The 23761-nt window shown below is 35.1% G+C and overlaps 1 protein-coding gene across 1 annotated transcript; it reads left to right on the top strand.

Annotated features, from left to right (window-relative positions):
• The first annotated feature begins 1479 nt into the window (after positions 1–1479).
• On the top strand, positions 1480–11339 carry LOC105322644 (microfibril-associated glycoprotein 4). The gene is made up of 4 exons (XM_066077998.1): positions 1480–2144; positions 2813–2909; positions 9880–10044; positions 10538–11339. The coding sequence occupies exons 1-4, from the start codon at positions 1734–1736 to the stop codon at positions 10783–10785; spliced, it is 921 nt and encodes a 306-aa protein (XP_065934070.1). The 5' UTR covers positions 1480–1733; the 3' UTR covers positions 10786–11339.
• The last annotated feature ends 12422 nt before the right edge of the window (positions 11340–23761 follow it).

The raw sequence follows: 23761 nt of genomic DNA, 5'->3' as shown, positions 1-23761 counted from the left end.
AAAATAAAGAAAATACAAAATACGGGTACTGCACAAATGTTTAAAAAATTTGACCCTAATTGGTCCGTAAAAGCAGGTTATAGGGTTCTTGTAAATATAAATTAAAAAATAAACAAGAGGGCATGGGACAAGCAGACATATGTTTCCAAAAAGTTGCAAATGCAGAAGTGAAGGAGAGATCCACTCCCGCAACACTTTTTGCACAATTCATAGATAAGTGACAATAATCATTTGCATTTCCTACCTGAACTCAAACACAGTAGCTGTGTAGGACATAAATTAATCTAGCTGCAAATGGTGGTACAAACTTATTAATATAAAAGATCTTTATAGATATTTTTAGTAAACTATGATATTATTTTTAATTAATTTTTTAAAATTATTTTAATTATACATGTAACTGTAAAATTTTGTAGTGGATTAATGATTTTCATTTATTTCGGGGGATAATTATCTATCCATATTTAAAATTGGTCCAATATAAATCATTTAAACATGCCTCATGAAACTCATATGTACGACACGTATTGTAATGGACAATTCATACGTTAACAACCAAATGATACAACAAAACATCGAATGGACAACTCATAGGTATGACAACTAAATGATACAAGACACCGAATGAATAACCCATAGGTATGACAATTAAATGATACAAGACACCGAATGAATAACCCATAGGTATGACAATTAAATGATACAAGTTATCAAATGGACAACTCATAAGTATGACAACCAAATGATACAACAAGTCACTGATACTCACAGACACACATCGAAACTTTTTGAGACAATTATAATAAGTTTTGCTTTTATTTTCAAAGACAAAATTTATGATCTAATAAAAATGTTATACGTCATGCATCCAATGCTATTCATATAACATGTCACATTAAATTTAGGTCGAAATGAATCTGAATAGCATAGATCACACAAACGAATGTGTAAATCCATGTGAGTGGATGTGGTGTTTTAGAAAATCTATTTTGGTTTTTGGATTTTTTTGTTTTATTAGCTTCAAAGAATGCCATGATATTTTCTATCTCATAATGGTATTTGAAATTATTTGGAAAATCCTGCTTACAGAAAAACCTCAAGTAGGCGAAATCGTTGTATCATTGTGTTCATCCCCCCCCCCCCCCCAAAAAAAAAAAACCCCCACAAAGCTCTAATCGTATATAACATATTAAAATAAATCTTGGTCGAAATAAATCTGAAATAGCATAGCTCACACAATCTGAATTAGTGGATAGTTCATTTTGGATCACTTGGCTTTTTCATTTTATTAACTTTAAAGAACGCCATGATATATTCTATCTCCAAATGGAATTAATCATTCAGGAAAACATGCTTACAGTAAACTATTTAGTCAAGTGGACGAAATCGATATAAGTTCATCCTCTAAAACCCCGAGTTTGTCAACATTTCTTAGAGCTCTAATCGACTGTTTGAGCGTGTTTAACTTCCTTGTGATACTCAAGATAAATTTTGTTAATTTTGCATCGAAATTAGATATCCGGACGAAATATGAAATATAATCAAGATAAACCTTGTCAGATATAAAGGGTGGTCTGCCAGTGTAGCTTCAGTGACACGCGCTCACTTAGTTAGATCTAGTTGGATCTCTTCCGAAAATATTGAAACAACTACCACACTTACATCCATTTGTTTTACAACACCTTAGGGTTTTATGACTTGATATCGGTTTCACTGCATCGTAAGCGGATCTGATGGATAACTCGGCAATGGGTAGACTGTTTGGAATTCTGATTTTGACTTCATTGCTTGTATCACTTAATGGACAGGTGTTGTTCGATGATATTGGAGATAGACAGAGGTCAGCAGACTTGGCCTTACAATGCATGAGAACGGGGCTTCAGCAATTTAGTCAAGGTATTGAAAAGATGGTAACGAAAAAAATCAGTGATCTTATTACCACAACTCAGACCGAGCAGCGACACCTAAAGCAGGAAATGGAGTCTTTAAATTCTAAAGCTGATTTTCTGGTGAACAAAACTATAACAAACTGTGCTGACATTTTGAACATTTATCCACATACCAGAGGGAGGGATGGTGTGTATAATATTATTGATTCAAAGGCTGTGTATTGTGATATGACCACTGAGAACGGAGGATGGACGGTAATCTCTCTCTCTCTCTCTCTCTCTCTCTCTCTCTCTCTTTTTTTTTTGAGAAAAGAAATAGCTTTTTTCGTAAATGAATTCATTTAAGTCGGTTCGTTAATGCCGACATTGTTTATGCACACAAATATTTTAAGGTTTTCGATCCAAATTAGGATTTAATTTTTCTAACCTTGAATATCTATCGCGTATTAAATACTCTGATATTGATTAGAAGCATTTTAGAGTAGAAAAAGATTTACAGAGAGAAATTTTCAAAAATTAAGCAATGATAATTAATGAAGATTGTATTAAAATCTATGGGGACAAGCAAATTTTTTAAATAAAATAATTAAATACTAAATATCAATAAATGCTTCAGTGGAAAATGTTTTTCATCATTAGAAGTTACTGTACATAAACTAATTAAAATAAATTTTATACCGTTTAAATAATTTTGTTAAAAATAATTTTTTATAGATTAAAAGCTAAGGGGAAAGCTCTTCAAGAAAAGGAAAATGCCATTTATTACGACACATTCTGCTTTTACATATTGATACTTAACAATGAAAATTATGTCCAAATATACTGAGTATTAAGCCCATACATATCTGTCATGCATCCAGATCCATTGAAAATATGGCTTTTAAAGATCGGATATCTTAATTGATGTTGTCTTAATTCGGCAGGTGATTCAGCGGAGAGTGAATGGATCGATGGACTTTTACCGTAACTGGACGGAATACAAGAACGGGTTTGGATATGCTGATCACGAGTATTGGATAGGTATTTTATTCTCTCTCTCTCTCTCTCTCTCTCTCTCTCTCTCTCTCTCTCTCTCTCTCTCTCTCTCTTATACACACATCACTCATACATGCTGTTTTTAAGGTACATTATAATGAAAAAAAAATACGAAATTACGTAGACATTACAGCAAGCTCAAAGTGTAACCACATTACGGCGTTTTGGTGACCATCTGTGTATGTATACATCGGGAAGACCAATATGCTGTATGTAATTACAATTGATTAGGTGACGGGTTGGTTTTGATTTTATAAAAGATGTTCGTAATTGTACAAACATTTTATGACGTAAATTTATACTGACCCCAAAATATGAATGTAGAAGTTTCAATGACGACGATGGGGGAAATGTAAAAAGTGTCGTTATGTTTACCGTTAGTGTACCAACTGACACAAGATATAAAAGATAGCGGACCTATTGGCTAAACCCGTTCTCGCTTTTGTGTGTCCTCCCGGATTTTGATTGGTTCCACAAGGGCGGACCCCGAGCGAACCTCAGGCGGGCCATGAACGAACAAGGAAAGCGAGTCCGGTATCAAGAGTAAACCAAGAAGCGAATCTAGGGCCCGTTCTAACCATAATAACTTTCAATCACAATTTTCATTAACATGCTTCTTCACCAAACGCTAAATTTATAACTACCGGCCGTCAACATCATTTTGATTATTTTCCAGGTGACCATTTTCTTTAAATGATACATGTTTTCGTTTTTATAAGCGATCATTCTAACATGCTCAATGATCGATTTTATTTTTACAGAACTAAGAGGAGGGGGTTACGGATCAGTAAGGTCCGGACTCTTCCTATTCATAGGAAACTCACATAGTCAGTTTACTTGATATAAACCAGATCCCCTGTTCCATACTAGATTTTTTTGGCAACTGTGCATGTGCAAATGTCAGGCATTTAGCATCAGTGGGAGGGGGGCCTGCCCAATTTTTCTCGCAGCAAACATTTTTCTTAAAACTACATATAAAAAATTAAATAAGTGAGAGTCCGAGAAGATTTGGAAGAACCGCTACAGAACAAAATTGGGCCTCTGTGTTGCACACTGACTTATTCCTTTGTGCATGAAGTCTCTCCTCAGTCTCCTGTCGAAAAAAGTGCCCGGGTTAATTAAACTCAATCTCAAATGATCCGGAATATGTGCACGTTTGATTTATGAATTATTTGTATATACTGCACCCTCACTCTTTTTTCGTAACTATCTTGCCGTTTCCGGTTCCATTATTGTAATTCACTCAATTCGTACCCAAAAGGCATGTGGAAAGAAAAGAACTCAATAATATTTTAAACAGGAAAACATCTTTATTTTTCAATTGATCAGACTAAGTCAAAGTGTTTTCATATGTCAGTGGACTGTCAAAAATGATTTCGATAATATATATATTTGTACAAGTGTCAACATCATAAAATCTATCGTTTTGCGTTTCATCAAATATAGTATAAACTGCGTTTTCGAGAAACAATATCTTAGTACAGATTCAAGTGCCGAATAGAGAGGATGCATGGTTAAGTGGGGATTACGCATGATGGTATATATGCATTATAAACAGGCCTGCTTTTCCTAGAGAAGACAATACTAGTAACCAGGGCGATGTTTATGCTACAGTAACTAGTCCTTTAAGGCGTTGCATACGTCGTGTTATTCACAAGAACTAAACCATCTCTCAAAAGGACCGTTAAAGTGGGTAAACGGGGAAAAAAAACCGGAACTTGGAATCTGCGTGGTGGAAACAGTAACTGCGTATGCAATGGATATGACTTACCTGTTCGATGAAGGGTTGCCGTGTGAAAAACGCTCATGTAGATTTACGTAAACATACACAGAAGTGCACTGGTAGTAATTGACAATCTCGTGATATATGTGAATATATATGATCAGGCAAATGGAAAAGGTAAAAGACTGCAATTGTTCAACCTTTTTATTCCCCCTTTTGAGTGAAAATTGCGCGTTTGAAAGAAGTGATTAATGCGAACAGTTTAAAAACAATTTGTAACTACCGACCAATTGTAACTACAAGGACCATATGCCAATATTCGGAGGTCGGACTGCTGCATGTATTTAGCCTCCGTGTGTATACTATACTCTGTCCCGAGCTTCCTTCGATAATCATAAATGTACCTTTGTGCTCAAACTACGTTTATCCACTAAAATGAATCAAAGTACTCAAAGTACTGGAAAGCGCTAAGCCAGCCTCAAAGCTACTTTTTTTTTCAAATCATTGTTAATTGTTTATATTTTTAAATCATAATTATACAGAAAGAAAAAACAGTTTCACAAAAATGTATCATATGTATGTGATCCTGACCATACCATTTCAATCAATTTGAAGAGAGGAGTTTTTAATTTACATGTATGTTAACTGATTAGACAACCCACGGACTTACTAATTAAGTTGGGATGAAAATTCGATTGCGCTTGTGTACATTGGAATTCTGGGAAGGAATTAGACAGTCCTCGTTCAATTTTAGAAATTCGGAGTTATGGAACTGGCTGTCCTTGGGTTCCGGAGTCCGCATATGTACATTTCTCGAATTTGAGAGGATATGTGGTTTAAAATTCATAGAGCGATCTTTACAATTTTAAAAGTCTAATTATAAATAACTTAAGTTGATGCACAGTCATACACTGTAACGCTGCACGGCTGTCTCCTACCTTACAGTTATAAAAGTAAAGCGTGCAAACTCAATGTACACCCGCATAATATTATTGTTCTATACATTATATATCTTGTATTTTTATAGGTTGTATATTCACTTTTGCTCTAAAATTAATTTTCCGCTGGCTGACTTTATTTCCTTTTTTAAATGCTAACCTTGTTGATACATATAGTGTACGGCAAGTTTTGAATACACTTACTCAGTGAGTGAAAACAAGACTAACCGTACTTTTTCACCAATTGAGACCGTAAAATTTGACTAAATGTAATTGAATTTAATATCGACAAATTGCACGAGAAAATCACGACATAAATCAAAAGATAAAAGTTACACGACAAATACTTTTAAAAACATCAAGTTGATAAATTTGTCGGCCTTTGAGGGTCTCAAATTTTTTCAATGTAAACTTTTGGTATAGCAACAAGACAAGGGAATATCTCTGATCGCATGCTTTGACACTCCGAGATCCGCACCACTGGCCATGTTTTTTTTTAATAGCACAGCGGTCACCCAACATGCATCTCATAATCATGATAATAGCAGCATGGAATGTCTCGTGGCAAAAAAAAAATATTTAGATATTTTACCCCAGAAATTCAGAAAAAATTCTTGGTAAATTTTCGTACTTCAAATCATCATCTACCAGTTGAACTGGGAAGATAAGAGGGTATCCCTTTAAATGAAAGATTTTGTCCTCTCTGTAACACAAAACGTATAATTGTGTATATTTATTACAAAGATATACGAGGTAGGCTGTCCTCCATGAGGTTCATTTTATATAACTTTTCCTAGCTCTATAACCCTTATATTTATATATGTTTACCTCTGACCATGTTATATGTATATTATAATGTTTTTTTTGTCCTCATGTACCATATGTTTGAAATGGTTTTGAGCGAATAAATGAACTGAACTGGCATGTTTAGTTGTGTAATCGCCAATGCACCCTCAGACTTCACTGATATCGTGAAATTTTGCCATTTGATCTGATCTTGACTAAATAAACCCACAACTCTATGGTCTTTTGCAAAACCTGGGATCTAAATAGAAACTTCAGGATACCATGATCTTGCTATTTTAAGAATTCGATTGTCGGTCAGTATGATCACTAGGTGGCGCTTATGAAAAGATCATGAGATTTGGTGCATCCCTAATAAGCGCTAGCGCTTAGCGCTTAAAAATGTCCAGATTATCTGTTTTGAAACGCCCCCTCTACCGCTTCAGGTTTCAATACTCATCCAAAATTAGAAAGTTTATGGGTCGGGATTTTGCATTGCATCAGCTATTATTAAGGTTGAAAAATTGCGCGAGGTATCCCGAGTACTTTCGAATGGAGAAAAGATGTAAACATTTCCGTAAGAAATTTGTTTTCGTTCTGAGTGAAAAATGATAATTATTCACGAATGGAGAAAAGATGTAAACATTTCCGTAAGAAATTAGTTTTCGTTCGTGAACTTTAATGAGTGAAAATGATAATTGTTCAATGAAGATATCTTGGATATATTGCTTTTTTCGATTTCAACTGTATTTCTTTCACATGTATGTGTATTTTTATTAAAAATCATCAAAAAGTGAGGGAAACAATAACTTAAAATTGGGAGAGACTATAATATGTAGGTTGCAGATCAATTGTTAGCGATCAATGTGCTGAAAAAAATAACGTTCCATGCGTATTAATACCATACCATTTGACATTCTGACCTCCACTCTCACCCTTATACAAAACTGTTTACCTTCAAATTATTTCTCAATACACTAAGTAAAACCTTAATGCGAAATAAGGACACTGCTATGATGCTTTCTGGATGCAGTGCGATTGCATTTGTGGTACTATATATAGGCACTGCCAGTTGTAATATATAAAGTAAGCTGTCGGCGTGTGAACATAATACAATGCAGACAGAATTCATTCAATTATAATGGTGACCATAGTTTAATTAGCAAATGAAACACTTTCGGTTGAAAAAAAATCAAGGACACTGGTTTAAATCCGTTTTGTGTGTGAAGGTAACTATATGTAAATTAATATAACATAGATGTTGTAAGTTATATGTGTGTTAAAGAGTGTAGTACAAGTAAGTGCCGATGTCGGGGCATAAAATGCGGACAGGATTCATACATGTACGATTTGTCATGCTGACCTTCACTTTATTCTGTTTTCAATAAATAATATTTCTTTTCAAAAATTTCACAAGACATTGTTTTAAGTCCGTATTGCAAGTGAAAGGAACTATATATATATTTATTTTAACATAGATGAAGTACTACTCGGTAGCTGTAAATATTAATGAATGAACGAAATTATTTTGACAAGAATTAGCAAACACACATTTTCAATTACATTAAGTAATACGGTAGCTATCATTAGACAATGAATTTCTTTCTTAAGCGATTATTGTAATCAGCTGGATGTTTAAAGATATGCAGCATGCACGGATCTAATGGGAGGGCCTGGGGTAGGTAAGGTACGAACTCTCCAAACATATAAAACATAATAAACTCACACAGTCCTCACCATGGATTTCCTCACACAGTCCTCACCATGTACCTCCTCACACAGTCCTCACAATGGACTTCCTCACACAGTCCTCACCATGGACTTCCTCAAACAGTCCCCATCATGGACTTCCTAACACAGTCTTCAGCATGGACTTCCTCACATAGTCTTCACCATGGACTTCCTCACACAGTCCTCACCATGGACTTCCTCACACAGTCTTTAACATGGACTTCCTCACACAGTCCTCACCATGGACTTCCTCACACAGTCTTCACTTCCTCACACAGTCTTCACCATGGACTTCCTCAGCATGGTCTTCTTCACACAGTCTTCACCATGGACTTTCTCACACAGTCTTCACTTCCTCACACAGTCTTCAGCATGGACTTCCTCATAGTCCTCACCATGGACATCCTGACACAGTCCTCATCATGGACTTCCTCACACAGTCCTCACCATGGACTTCCTAACACATTACTCAATATGGACTTCCTCACACAGTCCTCAGCTTGGACTTCCTCACACAGTCCTCAGCATGGACTTCCTCACACAGTCCTCACCATGGACTTCCTCACACAGTCTACATTTCCTCACACAGTACTCACCAGGTACTTCCTCACACAGTCCTCACAATGGACTTCCTCACACAGTCCTCACCATGGACTTCCTCACACAGTCCTCAGCATGGACTTCCTCACACAGTCCTCACCATGGACTTCCTAACACATTACTCAATATGGACTTCCTCACACAGTCCTCAGCTTGGACTTCCTCACACAGTCCTCAGCATGGACTTCCTCACACAGTCCTCACCATGGACTTCCTCACACAGTCTACATTTCCTCACACAGTACTCACCAGGTACTTCCTCACACAGTCCTCACCATGGACTTCCTCACACAGTCCTCACCATGGACTTCCTCACACAGTCCCCACCATGGACTTCCTCACACAGTCTTCACCATGGACTTCCTCACAGTCTTCAATTCCTCACACAGTACTCACCATGGAATTCCTCACACAGTCCTCACCATGGACTTCATCATACAGTCCCCACCATGGACTTCCTCACACAGTCCTCACCATAGACTTCCTCACCATGGACTTCCTCACACAGTCCTCAGCATTGACTTTCTCACACAGTCCTCACCATGTACTTCCTCACACAGTCTTACCATGGACTTCCTCACCATGGACTTCCTCACACAGTCTTCAGCATGGACTTCCTCACACAGTCCTCACCATGGACTTCCTCACCATGGACTTCCTCACACAGTCCTCAGCATGGACTTCCTCACACAGTCCTCACCATGAACTTCCTCACACAGTCTTCACTTCCTCACACAGTCTTCACCATGGACTTCCTCACACAGTCCTCACCATGGACTTCCTCACATAGTCTTCACTTCCTCACACAGTCCTCACCATGGACATTCTCACACAGTCCTCACCATGGACTTCCTCATACAGTCCCCACCATGGACCTCCTCACACAGTCCTCACCATGGACTTCCTGACACAGTCTTCACCATGGACTTCCTCACACAGTACTCACCATGGACTTCCTCACACAGTCCTCACCATGGACTTCCTCACACAGTCCTCACCATGAAATTCCTCCCTTTTTGGAAAAATTTATCAGAGTCGTTGTACCGTCCATTAGCAGAATTGTCCTTTGCGCATGAGCAGATGAAGACTCATGATTTCTGATTAAATAAATATAGAGAGATTAAAGTTCGACGGAACTATGAAAAAAATCATGTAATACACATTGATTTTTTTTTGAAAGGAAACGACATGCTACATAGACTGACATTACTGAAGCCCCAGGAACTCCGAGTTGACATGGAGAGATTTAATGGAGAGAAAGCCTATGCTGTATACTCTAGTTTTTCTGTCGGGGACGAGGCCAGTAAATATCAGCTACAGGTGACTGGATACAGTGGAAATGCAGGTATGTATACTTTAATACTTTTCTGCACTTTGACAGACCAAGTAAAATTAAAACAAAATAAGTCGATCGGCAATTAATCATGATAAGTAATTTTTCATAAGTCATTTTCTTTAGCAATTCAAATTGTCAAGTATAGTTATTGATGACAACTATTTTCATTTGAGATCCATGTATACGTTTTATGATGATATTTTTTAAATTGATAAGTCTATTGACATAAATCACTCATCATAACCAGTGTAACTGTAGGGATTAGCCTGGATTACAACAATAACAGCTGTCATAATAACGACAATGATCAGTAATGGTTCGATTCGATATTGAGATTATTTTCTTAAATCATACAAAGTGTTAGAGAAGAGTGTTTGTTGAACAAAACTTCAATATGATATATTAGTATACATCTATGTATAGGTATTTTAATACCATTCATACTGATTGTTCTATCTATTGAAATAATTCACACAATGATGTACAACCAATGTGATTGTAGGGGATAGCCTGGATTACCACAACAACATGAAGTTCTCTACACCGGACCAGGACAACGACAGGAACAGTAGTAACTGTGCCACTGATTGGAGATCGGGATGGTGGTTCAATAGATGTTTCTACGCCAACCCTAATGGACAGTACACCGACTCTGAGATAACTGGTGGTAGATACATGACATGGTATCACTGGAAAAACTCGTGGATATCTCCGAAATCAATACAGCTGATGATCCGTCCCCGAGCCTGACACCGAAATGTAACTTTATCCTCATTATGTTGCTAAATGTAGCAGTTTTCTCTCTCTGTGTATTTACTTTATTTACCTGCATGTTTTTGTTTGTCAATTGACTATCAGATACGTTTGCACCATATGTAAATATTTAAACTACTGTTTATTATTTATAAATATATGTATTTTAAATTAATTGTATTTTGCTTTGATTTATAATTATCATGATGTAAAAGAAATGTTTGAATCATTTCGTTTAGTTTGTATATATTATTGAACATTACGATGACACTTCTAATATTGAATGTTACCGGATTTTTTTTTTGCAAAATTACGAACAAATTTAGCACTAATCAGAGTATTTATATTCATTTGAAATTAGAGATCACTTTTGTACAAACAATTACAAATAAAATAGACAGTTTTCCATATTTAGGTTGAATCTGATAATACATATTCGACAATCCCCTTCATATTTTTTTTATTTAGGTTCAATGTCTTTAACCGTAATTTGCTTCTTCGTGTATTCTGGCATAAATCTTTGTCCAGTAATAAACTGTTTGTTAATATTACTTCGTGTGTTTGAGTTACTCTACTCATTACCAGAATGGTTGTCTGCTATAGTTTATGTTTATTTCAAAACTTATACCACACAATATTTAAATATTTTGTTGAAATCTATTGTAAGATTTTGCTGACATTTCTTATCATATTTACATACAGTAACTAGTTATAATAATGTAGCACTGAGCAAGTATTCATGATATATTGAGATGCTCACTTTACATTTAACTCGGGGCCGAGTTTCACAAAAAATCTTAATATATCGTATAATATAATTAGTATTAGTTATATCTAAAGATTTTCCTATGATGAAACATGTAAAATTTGAATACGAACATCCAAGCTTAACAGAACAGAGATGGGTCTTTTAAGTTAACTTTAATAAAAAAAAACGTGTTTTGTACAATAGTTGACCTGAAAAAAATATCACAAACAAATGAATTTCAGATGATACAGGCAAACAATAGCAATAGGCGATAAAATGGATTCAAAATGCAATGGAGGATCCAGGATTTTTTTTTCTCCGGAAACAGAGATGTTCCATCACTAGCCCCCCCCCCCCCCCCCATCCCCATTAAAAAAAACGACCCTTTTCTTCAATAATACACAACATCTTATTTTTCTTTTAAAAACCCATATATTGTTGAAGGATAAGGGAGATCATTCAGTCATTTTATTATTGAGGAATCATTACCTATTCACTTTTTATTTACTTAAGAAAGGATCCCTTGATTCTCAGGCAGTTCAATGTCTATAAAAAAAAATCACACAGGGTGTTAGCTAGATATGTATGACTATGACAGACCTGATAAGCGCATGATCGAAAGTAAATAAAACATGAGGATGTCCAAGTACATGTAGAATAGTAGGCAGATCAATCGCTTCTCAACAATACATGTAGAATAGTGGACAATTCACCCGCTTCTCAACAATACATGTAGAAAAGTGGACAATTCACTCGCTTCTTAACAATACATGTAGAAAAGTGGACAATTCACTCGCTTTTTAACAATACATGTAGAATAGTGGAAAATACGGTATTAAGGCATAAAAAGAGGCCCATGGGTCACATCGCTCACCTGAGCAACAATAGACATAATCAAATCAACTTTCTGGAGAAATATATACAAAATATCTAAACAATGTAGTATAATAGATCCTATATATATATAAATCCCGTTCATATTTTTATGTTTATCATTGCGCCCCTGTAAAGGATGATTTTACATTTCATATCACAAATTGAGCAATGTAGTTCTCGAGAAGATCTCAAACAACTGTTTATATATGGGTTATAAACCTACATCAAACTTTGAATCCCCTTGTGAGGCCTAAGAATTGTCCAGAGACCAGAGTCTAAGCAATTTTGAAGAATCAACAATATGTCAAAATGCCTGCATATAAGTAAAACCATACATATAAAATAACTCTTGAGTTTTTAGAAATAATTTAAATGTTTTTCTTAGTAAAACTGGATCCCCGATGTGGCCCCACCCTACTCTTCAAGATTTTGATTTGAACGACGAATCTGAATCTACTTTATCTGAGGTTGCCTTCACTAAATTACAGCTTTTCTAGACAATTGGCTTTCTCAGAAGGAGATGCTTCCCCAAAGTTTCAGCTTTCCCGGCTGATTAGTTCCTAAGAAGATTTACTCTATATATTTCTAGGTAAATATTTGAACCCCATTTTGGCCTCACCATTCGCCGTGGGTCTTTATTTTCACAGCATTGATTCTACCCTTCCTGAGAATCTACCCTTCCTGAGAATCTACCCTACCTGAGAATGCTTTTATACAAGTTCCAGCTTTCCCGGCTGACCAGTTTCTGAGAAGATTTTTAAAGAATTACTACATGTAGATATTCCTATGTAAAAATTCGATCCCCCATTATGGCCCTATCCTATCCCTGTGGGCCATGCTTTTCAAACCTTTAAATCTACACTACGTCATGATGCTACTACACAAATTTTAGCTTTCCTGGAATGTTAGTTTTTGACAAGATTTTTAGAGATTCCCTCTATATATTCTTATGTAAAAATTTGAATCCCTATTGTGACCCCACCGGTAGGAGTGTCATGAATTTCCCAACTTAAATCTACCCTACCTGATGATGCATCCACAACAGTCTCAGCTTTTCTGGTAATTATTTGGTGAGAAGAAGATATTTAAAGGATTTTCTCTATATTATATTCTTTTTTTTTAATTTTAACTCCCCATTGTGCCCCCACCCTACCCCCGGGGATCATGTTTTTCACAACTTTGAATTTAAACTACCTGGCAAATTAGTTTCTGGGAAAAGATTTTTTTAGTTTTCTTCTCTGTATTTCTATGCAAAAAGTCGACCCCCCCCCCCTCCCCCACAATGTGGCACCACCATAGCCCCAAAGGTCGTGATTTTCCCAACTTTGAATCTACACTACATGAGGATACTTAAAAATAATAATAATAATTATGTCTTTTATTTATACATGATAGCACAATTAGTTTTCAAAACTAGTTCACATTGTGGTCCTGAAAACGAATTTACAGACAGCAACTTTATACAGAAACTGATAAAGCATACAAACCATGTATTTCTGAGAGATAAATAAATATACATTATATGTGATTTAAAATAAATGTAATTGCCTAAAAATAAGTTTTAGCTTTTCCTGGTCATATGGCTCTTGAGAAGATTTTTGAAAATTTCTCAAATTTTTTTCAATAATTCCTAATTATTTCCCCTTGAAAAAGGTGTGATCCCTAGTTTTCACAACTTTGAGACATCCTTGCCTAAGGGTGCTTTATGCCATGTTTGGTTGAAATTGGCTCTGGAAAAGATGTTGAAAAGTAAAAAGTTTACAGATAGAAAGCTCACATGAGCTTTTAGTTCAGATGAGCTAAAAACAAGTCCATAATTTTATTGGTGAAAATGTAAAATGAATTTGTACCTATCTATCTACCGTATATCTTAAACCAGCTATAATATTGTATTAAGTGGGAACAAAATTACTTGTAGCACTAGTAATTTGGAAATAGTGGTACAGGTTACTTCTACCTGTCAGACAGGTAAATGTATGAGTCTCCTGTGGCAGAACCAGTGTTTGACACATACCTCTAATTATAAAATCAAGGAAGAAAGTCCTTATTAATAACCAAAAGTGTGTTTACGTAGGTACAAGTCAGTGTCCATTTATACATAATGTCCAATTAAATATAAGTAAATGAAGACAAAATTACGGGGATCTAGATACAAACATGTATATTTTGTATATACAAAACATGTTTAGACATGAACAGGTATTAGAAATATGTCATATTGAACATACATTTTTAGAATCAATTACAGATAACAATAACAACTGCCTGCTAGATTCCAATTTACATTTTATTTAAACTTGACTACAAGATGTGACTAGAATTTAATAAAACACTCCATTTAAAACAAAATCTACTGATCAACAAAATACAGCAAACAAATAATGATTTGTCATTGCAATGCAAGGCACATTAAAAAAACCATTCCATTGAAAGAATTATCTAGCTGTTAAGAGGGTAGGGGTGCAAAGATCAATACAGCTGTAAATGGTTTTATAATTAGCCAAAGGAGATAAGGGGATATTCAACATTTTCCAAAAAATATATAATAAACCCTTTAAACCCCCCCCCCCCACATCTGTGTAAGAAAACAGGAATGGAAAGATTAATACAACTGTATAAGGTTATATATTAATTAGCCAAACAAGATAAGGGATGCTCAGTTGAAAATTTTCTAAAAATGTATAATAAACATCTTCACCCTTTTCCCACCCACCTCACATCCATGTGGTGCTAATTTGCTACGCAAGAGCTGTTTTATGTTATTTAGTTAACCATTTTTTTATTTTTCCAAATCTGTTACATTTACGATGCTGTTTTGATTTGTGTTTTATTTGTAGTTACCCTGTACTGGACCTCTGATTGGATTACCCTTTCTGGTACCCCTCAATACCTGTATATATCCACCTGACTTTGGCCTTTTGGCTCTCTTTGGTCCACGTAAAATCACCTGCACGATCTTCCTGATATTATCAGTTTCTGTAGTTCAATTATTTAATTTTATTGATACAGACAGAGCTTCTGAGGTGAGTAAACCAACTTACTTAATTATTCTCATTATATTTGTTTATTTAATTGTGCTGTGATAACTTTGTTGTTTCAATGTGTTTTATTTGTAATTTGTATTGTTTGAATGTTCCTTTGTAAGTTATTCGTATGAAACATATAAGACACAGGGGCAACCAATGAAAATCCACTTCCGGTTACAGAAAGTTTGACCATGGAGGCAACCTCTGACTCCGTGAGCTGAAATTGAGTAGTAGCGACTAAATTCATATACTTTAAATGTTATTTATGATATACAAAAAATTGTTATGTTTTATTACTCACGAATTATTCATATACTGTATATGTCATTCTTTTTATATACATTATTGTTATATTACACATGAGTATCTATATTCTGTAAATAGTATTCTTTTGAAATAAAATTCATCGCCATTTTTAATTATTCTTTAATCTATATATATACTGTCAAGATACATAAAATAAAAATATACTATTTCTGAAGCAAAACATCATATACCTGTACATACTGTCAGTACTATAAATTTATTTATGTGAATGATATATGCTTAATGATATTTGCATGTACAACTCAAACTCAAATTCATACCTTGTCTTCACATACATGAGCATCATTAAGATTGCCTTATTTATGTTGATTTTTTAACGGGAACAAACCGTAGGATCGCCGAAGTCCATCAGAAATGTATTGGTGATATGACGTCACTTCCTCTATCAGAAAACCACTTCTGAATATATAGATTTTGTAGAATATGTATAGAAATATGATTCAAAGTAACATTTTCATTTATTTCTGTTTTCTTAAATCCGTTATCTGTGTGTATTTTTAAAAAAATAAATAAATCAGTTCACATTGTACACTTAAAAAAATTCTGAAAATTAGTTGTCTTGTCCATAGAAGCGTATGTATTAACAACTGTAGACGGGAACGTATGTTATGAAATATGATTATCAATTCAATTTCATTATAAGGTATAATGTAGTAGGTACAAAATTGCATCCCCTTTCTAAACTTTGTGACATGAATGATTGTATTCAATTATAAAAAAAAAATTCTCCCTTTAGTGCTCAAAACTTCCCCGGGGGTCATCTTGGATGGAATATACAAAAGTATTCCCTGACTGGAAACGGTTTTTATTTTGTATATACTGTTTGTGTTTAGTGTGTAAGATTACAGCCGTTGTTGTATAGATCGTCACTTCCAGTCCTGTGTTTTATATCGAGATATAAAGCATTGCTCCAAACTTCATCATATCAGTGTAAAGCCGGGGATTGAATCACAATACAAGGTATGACTGAATTATTGCTCTGGCAATTTTTTTGCATTTGACAATACAGAATGGCAGTCATCTTGATTCCTTATTTATTGATAGAACGGGAATGTTCACTATTCGCTTACATTAAAGGACATATCGTTTTAAATCAGCGCTTATTGAACAAGCTAGGTAAATGAGTTGATTTTTTAAAACACAACTGTGATTGAATAAATATAACAGTTTGAAAAATCACGATAATCTGTTACTACACGGTCACAGATTCCAAAAGACAAATTGGCGACTTAAAAGGAGTCGATTAAAGACTGTTTAATAGAATAGTCAAAACAAATAGTTCACTTCATGTCAATTCAGCCAACCATGGTGTGATAGAAACATTCGGAGACTCAGTAGAAGGAAACCTCGTGCACATAGGAGGGCCCGCATAACAAACACCCAGAATGATTGGAGAAAATATCGGGAGGCCCAGAGTACCAACAGAAAAGAGTGTAGAAAGTCATACCTCAAATATATTAACAACATGTTAGGCGAGGAGGGCCATTCAAACAAGAAGCTATACTCGTACATCAAGTGTAAGCGCTGTGACAGTTCAGGTGTCTCCCCCTTGCGGAATGAGGGTTTGCTTCACTCCAGTCCAAAAGAAAAGGCAGAGATTTTGAATCAACAGTTTTCATCTGTCTTCCATACGGAGTCACTTAGTAACCTGCCGGACCTTGGCCAATCAACCCATCCAGGGGTAAATAACATCAAAGTCACAGAAAAAGGTGTCCTCAAACTATTGCAAAGCCTGAACCCAAACAAGGCTAGTGGACCAGACAACATATCAGCCAGATTTTTGAAAGCAATGGCAACATCAGTGTCTCCTATACTAACCATCATATTCCAATCATCATTAGACCAAGGGAAAGTCCCAGATGATTGGAAAACTGCATATGTCACACCATTATTCAAGAAAGGAGACAAATCCAGAGCATCTAACTACCGTCCAGTGTCTCTCACATCTATATGCTGTAAGACCTTAGAGCATATTGTCCATAGCCATGTCATCAATCACCTGGAGAGAAATAACATCCTCTCAGACCAGCAACATGGTTTTAGGAAAAGAGGATCATGTGAAAGTCAACTGATAACAACTATCCATGATCTTGCAAGTAGCCTCCACCAACGCCAACAGGTAGATGCAGTCTTACTTGACTTCAGCAAAGCCTTTGATAAAGTCCCCCACCATCGACTAGCCCTCAAACTGGAGCACTATGATGTGAGAGGACAGACCCTGTAGTGGATCAGGAGCTTCTTATCTGACAAAAGCCAACAAGTGGTTGTTGATGGAGAGATGTCATCAGCTGCTCCTGTAACATCTGGAGTACCCCAGGGCACAGTGCTTGGTCCACTACTGTTCCTGGTATACATCAATGACCTACCATCCCGAGTCAAATCAACAGCAAGGCTCTTTGCTGATGACTGCTTGCTGTACCGCAGGATAGTTAATGAGGAGGACACAATCACTCTTCAAGAAGACTTTAACCAACTACAAGTATGGGAGTCTGAGTGGCTGATGAGCTTCAATCCAGAGAAATGTGAAGTAATACGCATCACCAACAAAAGGCGTATAATCGAGGCCAATTATACCATCCATGGCCAAACTTTGCAGTTCACCACCAAGCAAAGTACCTGGGTGTTACCATCGACAACAAGCTCAACTGGGGACCACATATTAACAACATTACCAGGAAAGCCAACAACACCACTGCTTTCCTGAGTCGCAACCTATCTGGTTGCCCACGGTCCATCAAGGCAACCAGCTATAAGACCCTAGTGAGACCTCAGGTGGAATATGCCTCTACAGTATGGGATCATACCAACAAGACCCACATCAATAAGATAGAGGCGGTACAACGAAGAGCTGCACGATACATCATCGGCGACTATAGCAGGGAGAGCAGCGTAACATCCATGCTCAATCATCTCCATCTTGATACCCTGCAGTCCAGGCGGATAACATCACGAGCCACCATGATGTACAGGATTGTGAATGGATACATCGACATACCATCTAGTCATTTACATCCTGTAAACAGCTGTAATACTAGAGGACATACTATGAGGTTCCTACAACCATTTTGCCACTTAAAATTTTATCAGAACTCCTTCTTTCCAGCCGGAGTAGTAATCTGAAACTCACTTCCACCGGCCATAGTGACAGCTGATTCACTCGAGGCCTTCAAAGCCCGAATCAGCCCCAGATCCTACCCATTGTAATAATTGAAGATTTTAACCAGATTTTAACGAGGCCTTCCTCAGCATGATTTTAACCTTTTAATCATGTGCGATAATGCCCAACCTTGGTGCCAGGCACATTACTGGAAGAAGAAGAAGAAGAAATAAAAAAAATGCTGTACCTCCTTTTCCTGTTTTATTAAAACTTTCATATACATGCTGAATATCAAACCTTTTTTGATATTTAAACAAATATTAAAACATCTTAAAAATAGCGCACAATGCCACACCTAAACTCCATTATGGCAGCAAATATATTATTTAAAGGCAGCAAATTATCTATCTTCTTCAATATCATTATCCTGAAATCGCCTGGTAAATTTTTAAACTAAATTTAAATTTATTTAGTTATTGAAATGTCACATTTCGGAAAAACCATACCAGGTAACTTTATAAATACAAAGCGTACATTCATTGTATTACTTTGATTTATACATTTATTTTGATTTTTAAATAAAATGTAAAAGTACATATTTTCTAAAGTTTAAATACCCGAGATTCAGAATATCCGCTTTTTTTTCTGGTACGTTACTATTTCACACCTTTGGACTACCACACCTTTTCTCGGCGCATCCCCAGTATCTGTAACGTCCGTTTTATGACCGACAGTTGCCATCAACCGGTCAGCTGATTGTCGGGGTGTGGACCTTAACTACATCAATACTTAATTACGATACACGGTAACCTCCGTTAGATACCCTTAATTACCAATAAGTCTCTCTGTTTCAGCGGAGAAGTTTTATTTCTGTATCATGGTCAGCATTTTATAGATTCATCTCCATGAGCCGTTTTTAAACCTTGAGGGATAAATGTTTGAGCAAAGCGAGTCAACTGAGAGTTATGTGAAGCGGATTGATGATGTAACAATTATTAATAAGATTTTTGACATATTGGTAAAAGGAGGTCAAACATTATCCATAACAACATGGAAAACATATGACAGCAGGGTAAGACTAATGGAGCTCTCATCATAAAAAAGTCAGCACAAATACAGAAAAATAGTTATGCCTTTTGTTTTTTTAATTAATAGAATAGTTCTTTAAACCACATCTTGTCTGTGTCTTTTTATTGGGGGGAGGGGGTAACAAATTATGTTTACTTGATAATTCTACGTGCTTGGCTTTGACTGTGTTTTATTTTACTATGCATCCATTTCAAATCCAGCAATTCGTAATGGGTGGGGTTAGGGTCGAGAGAGAATCTGTTAAGCCTATCGGATAAATGTTATGTCAACTATTAACCAATACTTATATTATTCAATGCTGTATACATTTATTGTAGGATGTTCAGGGTGATATGCTTTATCCCCCCCCCCCCCCCAACACAATCATAATAAAGAACTGCGAACGCTAACGCCCGTTTCCCGCCTACATTTTACATTCAAATATTTCGGAATTTCTGTCAGATATTCAAAAACTAAGTTTCTACTAAAAAGTATAACCAAATCCTAATCAATTCATATCAAAACAAAATTTGTAATAAAATCATTTATTTTTAAACAAAAGTTTTGCTCACACGGGGTCAAAAAAAATTTCATTGAAATAAATCTCTATGAGTGAAGAAAATTGTTTTCAGCGGCCAATATGTGCATAACAACTTAATAATCACATGTTTACGATTTATATTAAAGTAAAATTTTATTTTAATTCATATCTGTTAATTGGTTTTCGAAAATTTAGAAAGCAAAATTCTTTTCTTGGAATGTATTTCGGTCTGTAGACATATGTTCCCCCCGTGAAACAACAAACCATTTGGTAAAACTATGCTAAATAACAATAATTAAAACCCTTCAAAAGGAATTTTTGTTTCACGGGGGGGGGGGGGGATGTGTTAAAAACATTTCCGTTATTTTCTATTATGAAATGAGCTATTTTAACCCAAAATACAAAGTTATCTCGCTTTTTTTTTTACCAAATTATATATATTTAATGAAAATATACTTAAATGTTTACATTATTATAAAAAATTAGACATCTTTCAAAAAATTACTTTTAGTTAGGCGGCTAGACAATGCTATCGTTCGCAGTCCTTACTGTTCCTCGATCGTTATCTACAGAATTGTGATAATGAAGAATGCTATACTATGTCCTATAGTTCTAATTATTTTTTGCTTAAAATTTTGAAATACTTTCAGTAGATCCAGGGTTCTGTGATGTCATACTTTATTGTAAACTTTGAATTCTTTAAAATTTGTGCCAGATAGTTTTATATATTTTATGTTAATTGAATCAGATGGAAGTAACTAGAATTACTGTTAAGTCCAAGATATTTTCGCAGCTTGATTTTATCCTATTTTTATCCTAAATTTTAAATTTTTTATACATTTTATCTATGCTAAGGGGAAAAACTCTTTTTCTGACTTTTCTCTCAGTTGTATGTCTAAATGCTATAATTTTTCTTATCCCAACGATTTATTTTAAAATGTGTTTGTAGTTTTACTTTTCTGACACAGTTGCCAATAAAATTAAAAAAGATAAACAAGTTTCTGCCTACAAGTATTTTACTTTTAAGAAGAAAAATAAGGTTTTCTGATGCCATATTATTCTTTAGTTCACATGCATGTTTATCTGGCATCTTAAAAAAGTGTGATGACATGTATATTTTTTCTTATAATTGATGAAATTTAAGTCTATTAAATCGAAATCAGTTCCGTTTTTCAACTTTCATCAGATAGTTTTACGAGTATGGAGCTACCTGAAGCACTTTAATCTGTTTTCAATCAAACTGCACGAAAAAGAAAAAACTTAAGTATCAGATGTTTATGTTTATTCAGATACACTCTTTCTTTTAGTCAATTAGGACGTTACTTAAAGGTATATGTGGCGTATCTTAGTGAATAACAATAATAAGATCTGATTATTTGCTATATTTCTTTAGTTATGACTTTCACACAAATTACGCTTTATAAGTCAATCGCATAACAAAGATACAAGATATTAACAAAATATTCTTTTATTTTTTAGCGGGACGGTAAAAAATACAAAAGATTTGAATAACCCCGCCTTAAATAGGTCACATGACACCCATTTCGGTCTATCAACAAGAAAGGCGACAACGAGAAAGATAGGTATAACGTTAAGTTTGACAGATTAGGCAATGAAAGAAAAAAGAGACTGGCTGACAAAGATAGGGACAAGGGAAAATTGTCATCGAAGACCATGAACATTGATGGAATAGGAAGTAAAGCCGAATTAAACTTTCCTGAAGTTTCCATTATGAAGTTGTAGGGGTTTTGCTAGTCAGGATCGTGCTCCATGTGTTCCGTGTCTTAATTTATAAGGTATAAACCACAGGTGGATTTTCGTTTAGAGAGAATAAATCAACACTCTCAGAACAGACATCCATCAGGGAGAGGGTTATTTACTCTGTTAACCGTGTCGATGATGCTCAAGTCGTGTTTCATTTGTATTACACATAATTAATAATTAATATAGTTCTACATTATTGAATATCGGAATAATAATGCTTCCAGTATCACCTGAATTAAGAATTATAATTAAGACATGAAAAACGTGATTCTAATTTGTAAACGAACTGTTCTTCCATCATGTTTTCAATGCTAGGTTTTCCTGCTCTCATGCGCAGTAAGAAATAAATGGCGGACCACAATAATATTCATCAGACGTGTAGCAAAGTTTAGAGATAAATAACGAAAGACAGAGCATGTTTTATGGGCCAATAATTTGTGAAACGTCTAATTATAAGAAGCATGATGTTTATTTTTACTCAAACTCATGTAAAAAAAAAACACGTCACAAATACCTTTAAAATATTTAGTTTACAGAAATTTTGAATTATCTAGAAAGAAAAAATGTGCGAGTATTACACTTATTCCATAATGTTATGAATGGACCAGTGTGGAATGTAGTTTTTCTGTCACAAATCTTCTTATAGTGTCTGTTTCTTTATTGTCAATATCCATCCACTAGTATAAAGAAAGGGCGTATTATCAAAAACCTGATATTTGTTTTTCTGGCATGGGAACACGTTTTGATTATAAAAATGTTCGCGTTATTTGATAAATAAAAAGGTAAAATAAAATATAAAACCTTTAAACAACTAATAAACAAACCAAACGACCCCCCCCCCCCAAAAAAAACCCAAAAAACAAAAAACAAAACAAAACAAAAACAAAAACCCACCATGCCCCCTAAGAACCCATTAAGAAACTCAGAAAAAAAACTTGAGTAGTTAAACAATGCAAGTGCTAATGTCATATGAAGTCCTGACAGTTTGACAAGACACATATAGCCATCACTCTAAGATAGATAACTCCAGCAGAAAAAAAATTAATCACCAAAGCAACCGACCATCAACCTTTTCGTTTTGAAAAAATTTTCTCAGGCGTTTCTGACAAGCACAAACTGACACATATTCTTTTTAAAGACCTGAGAGATTGCGATTAATAAACATACACTTTGGTTTCGTTGGTTTTAACATTTTACGTTTTTTTTCTAAACAACTGAATTCGTCTCGAGTTCCAAAAACTAAACTGCTGGTTGTAAGCGAATGTATTAATTTGTGAATGTTATCGATATAAATAAAAATTTGAAAGATGGATCGAATACAATTGTATTATTCTCTGAGAGACCCTGTTCTGTATTGTCCTTTACAAATATTTAGATTAATAAAATATAAATAATTTGCAAGAAAAGTTAATTTCAAAAGTATATGACAGTTTTGTCAGGTCAAATTTCGGACAGTAAGCTTTAATATTGATATCTTATTTATTGTAGTTCGGCCACGTGTTTGAATTCCTGAAAGAGATAAGAAA

Source organism: Magallana gigas, chromosome 3 (assembly GCF_963853765.1).
Source record: "Magallana gigas chromosome 3, xbMagGiga1.1, whole genome shotgun sequence".
NCBI lineage: Eukaryota > Metazoa > Mollusca > Bivalvia > Ostreida > Ostreidae > Magallana > Magallana gigas.
The sequence above is the reverse complement of the archived record's forward strand: the minus strand, read 5'-3'. Positions and strand labels throughout refer to the sequence as shown.